General features: G+C 45.8%; 1 protein-coding gene across 1 annotated transcript in view; it reads left to right on the forward strand.

The window, feature by feature from the left end:
* Positions 1-1,646: 1,646 nt before the first annotated feature.
* LOC142586169 (ornithine decarboxylase-like) overlaps positions 1,647-14,278 on the forward strand; it is a 37,415-nt gene continuing 24,783 nt past the window's right edge. The window contains exons 1-5 of the mRNA XM_075697422.1: positions 1,647-1,911; positions 8,671-8,770; positions 9,639-9,862; positions 12,977-13,137; positions 14,022-14,253. Of these exons, the coding sequence (XP_075553537.1) occupies positions 1,834-1,911; positions 8,671-8,770; positions 9,639-9,862; positions 12,977-13,137; positions 14,022-14,253 (795 nt within the window). The 5' untranslated portion in view covers positions 1,647-1,833. The remainder of the gene's footprint in view (positions 1,912-8,670; positions 8,771-9,638; positions 9,863-12,976; positions 13,138-14,021; positions 14,254-14,278) is intronic.

Here is a 14,278-nt window from a genome sequence, read left to right on the forward strand (position 1 = left end):
AAACAAATGATAAGGTGTATTACTGATTCTGTTTCTTAAAGGAAGGAACCGGATACCATAGCAGCTCAGTTGACGAGTCCACAGGATACTGAGACTATGTTAGGTGTGTGAACGCAGGTGCGGCAATACAAAAGAGACTCGGCATTTTGTGTATGCAAAAGACGAACCTGCCAGATTATTCTTAGGATGATTTGAACTGAGACACGTTACGCAGTGCTGGGCAGTATCGAAGATATATATATATATATATATATATATATATATATATATATATATATATATATATATCTTAGATACTATCTTAGATTCTCTTTGGGTATATTATATCTGTATCCTGATACACCTGGCAAGACGTGTATCAGTATCTGTGTTTCCGATGCATGAAAGAATGTATCGTGCATCTTATGATACACGATATTGGGGGGAGGGGGGCTGTCGAAACATCACCATGCGAAATTATAAAAATTGGCTGAACTCCGCTTCTCAAGCTGATACTTGCTGTCAAACCACATGAACAAAATCACAGAGTTTCCAACAATAATTACCTACTGGAGCAAACTCTTGAACCCATCTTTTGAGCGAAGCTGATGGCAGAAAACTTTGCCTTAACAGCGGTTTCACGGCAGCGCAGCATATGCTACGGTGAAGCCACACAAGAGGCCAACTTTGCGCTGCTGCGAAGCTACATGTTAAAGCGTCGCCTATATGAATTCGTCGGCGTCAGCTCGCGTCGATTGTGCAAAAGGCAACTATTATTTCTGAGCAAAACGCTTCTGCAAGCGAGTGAGCTTGTACAATAATTTTTTTATCTTTGTCTCTTTTGCCGAGGTGTTACGCCATGGGCGACGCACGAATGGCGCCCACATCTGTAGCTGCTAGATATCGGCGTACGCATCTATAGGAGACTAAGAGAAGGGAATGCCAGCGGTCTGTCCACTTCAATAACTTCTGCGTAGTGGGACTATCCATGCAATAAGGGCACACCTCGGGTACAACTAAGGGGATGGTGGCGAAACCACTACGCGACAATCATGCAAGCATAACCTTGGGATCATGTGTACCTGCGATATAAGTTGTTAGGATTCTTTTCTGCTGCGGAGTGATCTTAATGCCCCAGCGTTTACGTTTCGTGGCATCCCAAAAATTGTGGAATGATCAATGTATCGCGACAAGTAATCGCTAAAGCTCTGCATTCAAGTATCGCAGCGGCCATTTCATTTGTAAAACGACACCGAATCTATTTTGTGATGCGTTCGAAAGACAATGGGGCAAATAAAGTTGAATTGAATGTGACCAACGTGCGCCGCGACGATCACACATCGCGCGCTCGACACGTGCAGTCTATGATTTTATTACAGCGCAAAGACTACAACGCAAGGCCAAACACATCGTCAAAGAAAATGACCAGCCTTTACCAATAATCTACAACAAAGGAAAAAAACATACTCTAAAATATACGCACGACGTACGCGCACATGTAAACGCGTAGTAGGTAACAGAAGACGTGACGTGCACACAACACTGCCCGTAGTTCAGTTAGTATCCGCCAGATGACGACTCTGCTTAATCTTGCGGCCAATAAAGACTCGCCGACAAGGCTTCTTCCCAGTTGGCTGCTGCATCTGATGTCAGCGCTTTCGCGGCGTTTATGGTTAAGGACTTGGGCCTTTGCCGTTTGAAAGCGCCAGGGCTCCGCTGACGCTTCCAAAGTCAACAAAGATACGTTCGCGCCCTCGAGAGTCGTGGGAAGGGTTTAAGTTCCAGTGCAGGCGCCACTGGTCGCCAAACGTTCAGCAGCGCTACTGCAACTGTAACTACACAAGACCAGAAGGCATGAATGAACTCGCCACCCGCCTCGGAAGCCTCGCACCGAGGGAGTTTGCGAAGGAAATCATCAGCAAGAACGCCAATGTGAGCAACCGCTGCGTTTTGTCGGTACTTAAACGTCAGATTCGCTAACTAGATTCGTTCCACCCAACCAAAGTTAGGACATGTGACGTTCACTCTCACTCAAATGCGCTGCTTTTTAAAGCCATGCCATAGTAACGAGAGGCGCTTGCATTACGAGAGGAGGCATCGGTGCGGCCAGGACAGTGGTGCGCATGCGCGAAACGGTACTTTCTAACAGTGCCTTTCCATATTTCCGTGGGGATTCGCGTTCCCTCGCGAAAACGCCTGGGCCCGTATTCACGAAGCGTATCGTTCGCTCTTTTTTTGCTTTTGCCACTCGTTGCCCGTCTTCGCTAATTCAGCATCATGATTGGTTAGAATTTTCTCTTGAGAACGACTCGAGCGACTTTTTTAGGCATAAAATGCTTTTAGCTCCCTTTGTCTGTGACCTTCAGGTTACTTTGACCCAAAAGCCAGAGCCATTATCGAGGCACTCAAACGAGAGTGTACGCGCAAGTTGCAAGAACAAAACGAGATCATCCGGGCAACCAGACAAAACTTAAGAAAATGCGGTGTCTGGCCCACATCCCCTTGTTCAGGACCGCATTACATACTCTAGCTCCTGCCCAAACAAGTAACAAAAGAAATATTGCTTCCGAGGTCATACTAATGTTAGCTCACAATATCACTCAAGTTGTAACTTTTAGTACGCTGAAGTTTTATTTGTTCATTTCCAATAGCGACGTTCAAAAGGAAGATAAACAGCACCATACGCTTCATTTTCATCTTTGGTGCTGAGACAGGGTTGCCTGTGCTGTTTTTAACGCCAGCGGTCCGTTAGTTACGCGATGCGGGTTTTGCGCCGCCTCCTTCAGGGGCTTTCCTTCTAACTGGGCAGTGCGCTCTTTCTCCCTGGCGTCTTTCGCTGCCTGCCGTGCCGGCTGCAGCCGGTTTTCTTCTAGACGGCCAGCGTTCATATGGACCAGTGCACGCTATAGCGTTGGGTGGTGCGTTGTGGTAGGGTGTGCCGTTGCGAACATGCACTACAGCCATATTAAGATTGTGGCTAGTACCATCTCCGACCAATCTGCTTTGCTGGTTGCTGTTTCATGCTTACATCCGCTCTCGATTAGGGGTGAGCCAGCAGCTTTTGTGCGTTCGGGCCCTGAAGGCTTTTCGTAGTTGAAACCAGCATCACAGACAGCCTATAGCGAGCGGATTAAACAAAATCGGAGGGCCGCCCTTGGGCATTTGCGATGACGCTTATCGCGATACACGGATGGCCCTCGAACGTGGCAGTACGAGCATTCCTAAACTCTGGCTATGGGCCGGCGCCGAGTTTGGCGTTTAAATATATCGTAAAAGCGGCTCTTTGGGTTTGCAAAGTCGTGTCATTTCATCGCAGCACTATAGCGGCTGATAGCGACAGTGGTATGACAAGTGAGGCTCTCAGCGTCCTCCGACTGGTACAACAAGCCTATAATATTTGGGTTAACGGCATTCGAAGATATGTATTCTTATTTGAGCTTGTGGTGCACGCGCGCACGCAGCTGCAACGCTGCGGGTTAGGCTTGTGATATAGGACCAGATAACTTTGTGTAATTTCCCGTGAAAAAGAGTTCTGTTTTCTTTGCTGAACTGACTTGTTTCTGGGAAGCAGCCGTACAATCACAATGAAGTTGCACGCCATCGCACCAATACAATTTGTCTCTGGGTTCTCGTAGTTTCATTCGCACACGTGCCGAAGTTGCAAAGATAACACAAGCGCGATAAGCCACAATGGTCAGTCTTGCTATAGAGCTGTACGGCGGCAACAATGTAATAAAACGACGAAAGCGGAACGAGGTTCTCTACTGTGGACTGGTGCCTGTGCGTGACTTGTGCCTGCACTTATCGCAGCTGTTAAGATAAAGAGCCGTTGACGTGTGTAACAGTAATCGCGAGGTGCAACGACCTGTTTTGTTGTCCCCCCTGGGACAACAAGCGAGTCTCTGCTGCGAGATGGATCCTGTTGCTCCCTCCAATGTCGAAACAGGAAAAAAAAAAATGAAGCGAAACGCACCGAGATGCATGCAACTAGCACTACCTGTGCCCGCGAATTTCGTAAAACAGTTGAAACATCCAAACGGTCGCAGTTCCGTGCACTGAGGCATGCGAGACGAGGCTGAGGGTGCTCCTGTCATTCGCATTGATACTTCCATTGACCTCGAAAAGCTCGTATAATTATGGACGTAGCTAGATCACTCTCGTTTCATACCTTCTCAGACGTTCATAACTTTTTTATTGCTAATACCGGTAATGCCTTCACTGCCACCCATGTTAATATCCGCAGCATCCGTAAACACTGGAATCATTTTTGCGCTTTAACTTCGCCTTTCCTGTCTATCTGTGACGTCTTTGTTTTGACAGAAATTAATGTTCCTGCGGACACCACGTCTTCTTATTCTATACCAGGTTATAAGTTGTTGTCATAGACTCGCACGTTGCGTAAAGGAGGGGCCGTGGCCGTATTTGCGAAAGACAAGTGGTCTGTATAAGAAATACTGCTTTCCTTTTCGCAAGCTGAAGTTGTTGCTCTGCGACTACGCTCATCTGAGGCTTCATTGCTTGTTTCGTCTATGTACCGGCTCCTTGTGGCAATGTTCGGTTATTCTTATCAGAGCTTGACACAGCCCTATCATCCCTATCTCTTGACGAAAACGTGTGTGTGCTAGGCGATATAAGCATCGACAACCTCCGCCCCACTCTGCCACCGGTCGCCGACTATCTCAATCTATTATCTAAATGGGGATTAGAAGGCATTATACATCAAGCAACGCGTGAAGAATTTCTGTGTCGAAAGTTGGTTAAATCCTGCATTGACCATATTAATGTTCGGTGCTACAATTATGCGATGCAGGCAGCTGTTGTTGAAACCAAGGTCGCTGATCATTACTTCGTCTATTGTCGTCTTGTAGGAAATGCCACGCCTTCGAAAGTCAACAGCATGAAAAACGAAATTTGCACTGTTGATCCTAAGCTCTGACGAATGCGTCACAAAGCATGACTGGCAGTCCATGTTATATACATTCTCTCCAGCTGATTTATACGACCGTTTTGTTCAGATTCTCCACAATTACAGAAACAAATGCACCCGGTTTCTAAATGTGAGATTACGTCGAGAAGAGAACAAATGGCTATCGCCACAAATATTAGCGGCAATTAAGGAAAAAGACCTTATGTGGGCCCAAGCTAAACGGGCTCCAAATTGTCTGGAGCTACTACTGAAATTTAAAACATGTAGAAATCGAGTGAATTCCATGATTCGGCTAGCAAAGCGAAATCATATGCGCCAAAAATTCAAAGAAGCTCGTTCGGACGTGAAAAAGACGTGGTCTCTTGCAAATGAATTAAGAGGTAAATTCAAACGTGGTGGTCGCCTGCTACCACTTGAGCCTCATTTTTCTGCAGATGGAGCAACGGTTTCAAATGAATTTAATACATAGTTCTCGCAGGTGTCTGGTACTGCTAAACCACACCCTGATCACTGTACTTTAAGGAACAGCGTATATAAATCTGCACACCTTCCTCCTCTATCAGAACTTGATCTCAGATCAATTCTTTTTAACCTAAAAACTGGTAAATCACCGAGTGTTGATAGCATTTCTGTGGACGAGTTACGCAGAAATTTCGACACTGTTAAGTATCTGCTGTTATCACTGCTGAATCACATTTTAACCAGTGGTATTATACCTACAGAAATGAAAAAGGCCATAGTCATACCGCTCTTCAAGAGTGGTGCACGAAATAGATACGAAAATTATCGCCCAATTTCAATTTTGCCGTGTATCTCTCAAATATTAGAAAAACACCTGCTGCAAGTCATGTAGACGTACCTCGGCGCCAGTAGCATTATTTCAAGTACGCAGTATGGTTTTGTTCCAGGTAGAGGCACACATGCTCTCCTTGAGGATATTTCAGACATTATAAATTCAGCTTTTGATGCTAACCAGGTCGTATGTGCTCTTTTTATTGATGTTAGCAAAGCTTTCTACAGTGGTTGCCATAGTCTTTTGTTATATAAGCTTTCCTTGATGGGATTTCGTGGGCCTTTCCTAAAACTACTCTCTAACTTTTGAAGGATAGAACGCAGTTAGTATCCATTGGGCAGTACCGGAGTAATACAACTTCAATAAAAGCCGGAGTACCTCAGGGATCTATATTAAGTCCACTTCTTTTCAATCTATATGTGAATGACCTCGCCGCTGCTACCCCTACTTTTACATTTCAGTACACAGATGACACAGTTATCTTGTCTCAAGCTCCCCGTTTTTCAGATGTAATCTCCCTTTTACAAGATGCAACGATCAACGTTATGATCAGGTTCACTAACAATGTCATTAAAGTAAACATCTCGAAAACACAGCTTATATGTTTTCACAATCCTTTGAAAAAAGTCAGTTTAAACCTTCCGTTACTGGCACACTTTTCATCTTGCTCCCCCTGCACCTGCTCACCCGTTCCACATGTTTCAACAGTGAAATACCTCGGCGTTTTCCTCGACAGTTACTTCACATGGAATACGCATCTGGCCCATATATGCTCAAGATTACGTGCAGTTTCAGGTACATTATACCATATCAGATATTGCATGCCACTCTCCGTTCATAAAATGGTTTTGCAAGCTTTGGGTTACGGTATGCTTCGCTATGGGATTACGGTGTACGGTCACTGCGCGATTCGATGGAAAAATAGAGTCAACTCTATCCTTCCATCTATTCTGAAAATTATTGGTTATGATTTAGGTTTAACCACCGGCATCGACCTTTTCAAAGCCTTAAGGTTGCCAGATTTTAACGCCCTTCTAGCGGAAACGGCCATCCTGAGGCATTTCTGGTCGCACAAATACAAGGTCGAATATGTTCCTGCTCGTTGTCTCCGGCCGAAAGACCGTTTTCGGGTGCCTCGCTGCTCTACCAAGTACGGTCAGCGCACTCGTAATTACTTCATCCCTTTCTCTCTCAATAAACTGCCAGCAAGTGCCTTTCGTGCGAAATCAAAGTATAAATTAAAACAAATTCTTCGTCGCATTAACCTCTTACACGGTTGGTTCTTTCATGTGTATTAAAACCCTATATAACTTTAGGGTACTGCACCAAATACATCAATTTATTTGTTTCATTTTACGCCTACTGATGTGTGTGAATAGAGTGTGTAAAGAGTACTTTTGTTTTGTTTCAGTGCCCTGCTCCCTGCAGATCTCATATGTATATTCCTGTCTCTTTCTTGGTTCCTATTTTGATTGTTTTTTGTTGGTTGTTGTCAATAGGATAATTGATGGTTTTTAAGTGACATACACATTCCTGATGTATGTTTTCTTGCTCTGTATTAAGAATGGTGGGTTATGTTACTTTTCATCGCAGGATAAGTGGTTTCTTTTCATTTTTTGCCTCCTCATTGCTGTTTGTGTTTCTCTTCTGTGTCCGTGCCTGTTAACAATGGTTCTGCATATCTTGTGTTATCCGCGGTATTACATTGAGTTAAACGCTGTCTGTCGGCTCTGCCCTTCAAGCCCAATGCGGCTTTGGCAGGCCTATTATATATTAGTGTTGGCGGAATTCCTGTGTCAATAAAGTATTATTATTATTATTATTATTATTATTATTATTATTATTATTATTATTATTATTATTATATAATGCAAAAATGCATTACTTGCGCATGAAGCATAGCATTTTATTGCGATAGCAACTATATGGACAATCGAGGCGAACTGTCGTCTTCACCGTCGGGCTCCGCCTATATTTAGAAATATGTATACTCTGTTTATGCATGCCGTATACGCAAAGCAGATTGTTATACTATTCAACCGCCAAAGCTGCTCAAACCAGCTCTCGCGTTCATCGCTAAACTATTCCTCAGAATTAGGAAATGGCAGCCCACTAACAAATATCGTGAACCATCTTTCACGGTGCATGACTTTTATATTAAATCTTCTCAGACCAATAAATATCGAAAGTGCAGAGCAATATTAGTGCTGATACCTGACAGTGATGTAATTTTACTGGTGCGGCTCTTTACAGGCCGCGCTATAGCGTATATACGATGACATTACACACCCTACCCGGCGTGTTAAAGCCAGAAATTTTGACGCACTCGCCCATGTCGCTCCTGCGTTATTCAGACACGCGGCTGTGAGAGACCCTGTAGTGGAGGACTCCGGATTAATTAGACCACCTGGGCTTCTGTAGCGGCCTGCGGCTATGTCTCAGTGGCCTACGTTTTTTTGCACTCCGACCCCATCAGAATGCGGCAGCCGCTGTCGGAACTCGAATCCACGGATCCGAGATTAGGCACAGAATGCCATAGCAACTGAGCTATCGCGGCTGGTTCACTTGGAAAGCTTTGCAGGGAAGCAGAGAAGGGCAAGAAGACGCAGACACCAGGGTGCACTCATTAGTCTTCACTACAATCTTTGCTTGTCGTTACTGAAGATACACACACACACGCACACACACAAAGCTGCAAATTAATTTCCTTAACTACCTTGTAGAAGCGACCAGCTTTCACTCATCCAAAACAAGGAATTCAAGGTGGCGTGATACCGTCTTTTGAACGACACAATTTTGATGAGTGACCTAACGCTTGCAGTGGGAAAACCTGGCTGCCTATGCGCGAATTCACATTAACGGTAGCGAACTCTCGCAGGGTGATGTCTCGGCAAACAAAAGGAAGAAAACCTAAAAGATCCCGCCACGAGTATTCAGAGCATTGCTGCAGTTGTCGATTTTATTTTTGCAGGACGGCGTAGAAAATCCATTTTTCGTCGTAGACATCGATGACCTGTTCTACAAAGTCGAGCTTTTGCGGAAGCATTTCCCGCGAGTGAAGCCATTTTATGGTGAGTTCGCTCGCTTTTCCATTACGTTTCTTTAAATAAAAACTTTGCGCTTGTTCCACTGTACTGACCTTCGGATAAGCTCCCTTTTGCGCTACACGGATATACATTTGCAGCACAGTTCTAAGTTCAGTTAAATAGCTTTATGGATACTGACGTATGCTCAAAATAATAGGAGCGAAGTTATGCTGCGATTTGTGTACTTTGTTGATGTTCCGCCTTTTCTGACAGGTGCTGCAGTCTAGAGCCGTTCCTGTGGGCATGTGTAGACAAGAAATGGTATCATAATATCCTACATTTAGACTGCGCACACTGCGTGGGAGTTTTCAGACTGCGCATACCGGTAGTAATGGCCTTAGACTGGACTACCTTCGGGGTCGGCCCACATTTCTTGACTGCACATGCCCGCAGGAACGGCTGTAGACTGCAGTACCTTCGGGATCGGCTTTCCTACCGGTATACGCTGTCTCCCACCGGTGTGCGCAGTCTAAAAATATGAGCGGATCCCGAAGGTACTGCATCCACAGCCGTTCCTGCGGGCATGTGCAATCAAGAAATGTGGGCCGATACCGAAGGTGGTCCAGTCTAAAGCCATTCCCACCAGTACGCGCAGTCCAAAATATTAGCCGGTCCTGAAGGTACTGCAATCTAAAGCCGTTCCCGCGGGTATGTGTAGTCGAGAAATGTGGGCCGATCCCGAAGGTGGTCCAGTGTAAATTCGAGTGATTCCGACCGATGTTCAACCACAACTCGCTCAGGAAGACATTGTCTATGGTCTGCGTCAGTCAGAGGCTGAATCGCCTTCTAATTTTTTTTTCACCTGGAACATTACGTGGAAGAGAAATTGATGTGCCGCTCTCTACACATGCAGCCGTCAAGTGCAACGATAACCCTGTCGTGCTGGAAGTCCTTGGGGCTCTTGATGTGGGATTTGACTGCGCCAGTATCGCCGAAATCGAAGCCATCATCTCACTTCGCGTGGACCCGTCACGTATCATCTACGCTCACACGCAGAAGCACGTCAGCTATCTACACCGTGCCTGGACGCTGGGAGTCGACCTTATGACCTTCGACAGCGCCGATGAACTTTACAAGGTAAATACGGTACAGCGAAAATTACTGGAGTGACTGCGGCGCTCCTCTGGTAACTGCCCCCACCAATATGGTGGTTCAATCTTTATGGAAGCGAACTATGAACAACATGTCCCTGAACGCTGCTTTGAACGACCTTCAGGCGTTGCATATTGTCATCTTGACCTTTGTACACTGCTAGATCTCGATTACAACGTCCTTGAAGCATAAAGAAAACCACCATATCTGGCAACGTTTTGCAAGAACCACGTAACTTACGTATGTCAGAATTGAGAGATCGTGACTCCAATAAAATGATGGATATGTAGCTGACGATCTTACGTGGTACTCCAGGTATCGGTGTAAAAATGTAATACAACGATTAGAGGGACATACCAACGCCACCTGCACCAACGTACGTCCTATTGAAACGTACCGTATGCCATTCAAGTAATTCGACATGTTTCCGCATAATTCTTACGGAATCGGTATGAAATTCCTATAACAAAATTTCCGTAAAAAGCGTGCGGAAAACAAACGGAGTTATTGGAATGCATAAGGAGCATTTCAACAGGAACTGACACGCAAACACGCACTATGTCAACCTATTCACACAGTGCCAGTGACATGTGCACCTCTGTTCAATACTAGAAGCGCCGTAGGGCGCGCAACATGCAGACGGCGCTTCGCCACGGGCGGAGAATGTCCCCCAACCTCGAATTTCAGGACATAGTTCAGTTCGGCCTTCACTTTGTCTGTCTAATAACGTAACTAAGGGTGGCAGTCTTGTAACATATGTCACACTTCCTCGGGAACGTTGCATTCGGAACACATAGGCAAATCTGAGCACAAAATGCACACTTACGCAAACTAGTTGAATAAGCTTGTGCTACATTCAATGTAGTTCGCGAGGACTAGGCAGGCAGGAGCGCGTCCCTTTCACTGAATCGCGCTCAATGTGGCATAGCAACACGAACGTTTGACACAACTTGCCAAAACCAGTGCTCTAGAGGGTAAATATGAGGGTAAGACTTAATCGACATGTCGCTTGTGCAATCACTACTTTTCTCTGATAAGAGATGCCTCCGTTTCTTCGAGTAAAATTTGAGTTGGGCTCTTGCCAATAGTCTTTGTCTTGTGGAATCGTGTGTCAGATGTACAATGTGCAGTTCCCGTAAATACTGAAGTGGTCCACATCCGCAGGTTATTACTTGTGTGTGTGTGTGTGTTTACATTTATGGCAGTTGGTTGCTTGCAACGCCAGCCTGTCTAATAGCCGTAATGGTAGAAAAGCACTGCTAACGTTACCCATTTTGCGTCTTACTGCGTGCGTGCCAAGTTTAAGAGGCCAAGCGTTTCTAACACAGCCTAATCGCAATAAAATAGCAAAGAACCAGTGTTGCGTTCACATCTGAGAAATACAGTTTGCATTCGGATATTCGCTTTATTGATTCTTCCACAGTGCCAAAGTTCCTTTTGCCTCCTTAAATGGAAACTACAGCGAATCCCTTGAGGTTTTCTACCATATTTCTTTCGTTCGTTCTTGGCGTCACGCTTATTACCAGACCAAGTGAGGAGACATTTCTCCGAATCGCACCGTGTTTGACTACGACGTCGCCCTCACCACTAAAGCATTCAAACGACTATGACGCATCTTCAAGAAAACAACAGTGGCCGAGCAAGAAACGTCTCCGGCTGTAGCCAACGCCTACACAAGGGTACAAGCCCCCGAGACAAGCCACCTGACTACGCGCTGACTACATTCTGAGACGTTTCTTCTTCGACTGCTGTTGATCGCAGCAAGTTTCCACGTTGTATTGTGTTTAAGTTAGTTTTGTGTAGGAAATGGAGCTGACCAGCTTGGAATTCGAGGATTAGCGAAAGCTGATGACCAGAGCCGAAAGGGCTGCCACCGCAGCTGGGGCCTTGGACTGAAGGCTCTACCCACCAATCTTCCCCTCTTCGTGCAGCATCAAAAAAAGTTCTCTTTCTCTCCGCTTGTTTGAATGTTGGTCGGCTGCTTCGCGACGCTTTTTATATCGAAGCTGTATATGGCTAGCCGATTCGTCCGTCCGCCCGTCTGTTGCCTGTATGCCAAAAACTCCTCCGGCACAACCCCACACGCATGCACGAAAAAAAACTAGGAAGAGGCGCGCTATTGGCTGCGCCAGTGGTGACGTCGTTGCTCTCCTTCGCAGGCGAATGCGCGCGCAGCACTTTCTCTCCGGCTACGAAATGGGTAGGCCACGCGTCATATGTAGTCCCGAGGAGCAGGCAGCTTTCGGCCAGTAACGCCGCGAGCAGAACCACTTGAACGCCGTGCCGATGCTGCAGCTCGGGCAGAAGAGTAGACTGGTGCAGCCGAGCACAAACAGCAACTGCGTACCGAGGATCCGGCAGCCTACCAAGCCGTCGTTTAATGAACCGTCGGGATTAACCCAGTGATAAATACCTGTACCGCACGTTTCAGCTTCGCTGGGTGACCATATGTACGGCCTGCTTGGGCGGTGATTTTTTTTAACATGTAATATTTAATAAAAAATTTCGAATGAGAAAGTAAATTTCCCCTTAAGAAACGATTGCTATAGCACCTTTTAAAATGTTTACGTTAGCCCGCCCGATAAAATATGTCAAAAATCAGATTTCGATGCGTGGCGTACACACCGTATTGCATGCAAGCAACACAACTATGATTAAATAGGTAGAAAAGCACGCAACAGATCATGATAAATGGCGTATGAAAGCTGACAATGGGGGCACATGTTATGCACATAGCAATATGGTAAAATGTCCGTGAATGAAAGTAAAGCAGTCAATATGCTGGCTATACAGAAAAAGAAACAGAAGAATACCAGTAATATTTGGAAGATCCATGGCACACGCAAACTTAAAAAAATAAAAAAGGACGTTGACCATTGAATACCGTATATATATAAATATATATATATATAAATTCAGCGCCTTGTGAGTCTATCTGTGTCCAGGTCTACCGCGCTGTGCTCGTTTTAGCACTGCGACACCTGCGATAGTCCATATCTACACTGAAATTATCCAATAACTTAGGCTTGCAATTTGTGCGGCTTAGTGTTAGTAGTGTCGTAGTCGTGTTGCTTTCATATGTCTGTTTTCCGGCCACAGATAAAAGGGCACTATCCACGCGCGCGCCTGGTGTTGAGACTGAAGGTTCAGAACAAGAAAGCTTGGTTCCGCTTGGGAGACAAGTTCGGCTGTTCCGAGGGCGAGGCTGTCGAACTGCTTCACCTGGCCAAGAGCCTCGACCTGACCGTCGTGGGCGTGTGGTAAGCATGAGAGAGTCATCATCGGAGACCTGCATTTAGGCTGCAGGCGAAGTTTACGGCAGCAATATTTGCGCAGTGCACAGTAACGTCTTCAGGGAAACGGGGAGAAAGCCGGTATTTCTTATTGACATATAAATTGACAGCTTGGAAAGTTGTCGTCGTCTTTCGCACACAGTGCGAAAGACGACTAAATACGAAGCCATGACAGAGCGGGCTGAACGAGGACGTAGAAAGAAACAGACACACAGAGGCAGCACTACTTTCAATTATATATTTTATTTTCGCACGCATCATTAAATATGTACCGTAAGAGCGGAAACAAACGAGTCACCAAAAAAGAACGTTCAATGGTGCATGTCGATGAACCGTACACGTGTGCAAGGTATAGTCAAAACGTATACTGCAATGGTTATAACGGTAAACCAAGGAATCTTACCTCTTTTTTCAGATAGCGACACTGATGGCTTGCTCACGTGTTGCTCGTTACTGCGAAAGAGAAGAGTTGCAATTAGACATGCACTCGCTGTACCACCCGTGCGGCCGAATCACGTACTACTGCGAAATAGATAGATAGATGGAGAGATGGACGGAGGGAGAGATGGAGAGATGGATGGAGGGAGAGATGGAGAGATGGATGGAGGGAGAGATGGAGAGATGGATGGAGGGAGAGATGGAGAGATATATGGAGGGAGAGATGGAGAGATAGATGGAGGGAGAGATGGAGAGATGGATGGATGGAGAGATGGATGGATGGAGAGATAGATGGAGAAATAGATGGAGAGATAGACGGAGAGATGGAGAGATAGATGGAGGGATAAACTTGAAGTTCAGGTAGTCGTACGTGTCATTCTTAACAAGGCGTTTATGTTTATATTTAATGGCAGCTTCCACGTCGGAGGAGGCAACGAGGATGCGCGCGCTTTTGCGACAGCCATTGCAGCCGCGAGGCGGACCTTCGACGCCGGCCGACACATCGGGTTCGACATTACCTTGCTGGACATCGGTGGTGGCTATCCGAGAGAGAAAGGATGCCCGCCGCTTTTCTTGGAGGTGAGCCTGGCCATCGTGCGCACGATCCGTCCTCTTAGCGGGAGAATGAGAAACGAAATGATAAATGCGGGAAGGAAAGAGCCCGATGCGG

The sequence above is a fragment of the Dermacentor variabilis genome, chromosome 6, assembly GCF_050947875.1.
Source record: "Dermacentor variabilis isolate Ectoservices chromosome 6, ASM5094787v1, whole genome shotgun sequence".
Classification (NCBI taxonomy): Eukaryota; Metazoa; Arthropoda; class Arachnida; order Ixodida; family Ixodidae; genus Dermacentor; species Dermacentor variabilis.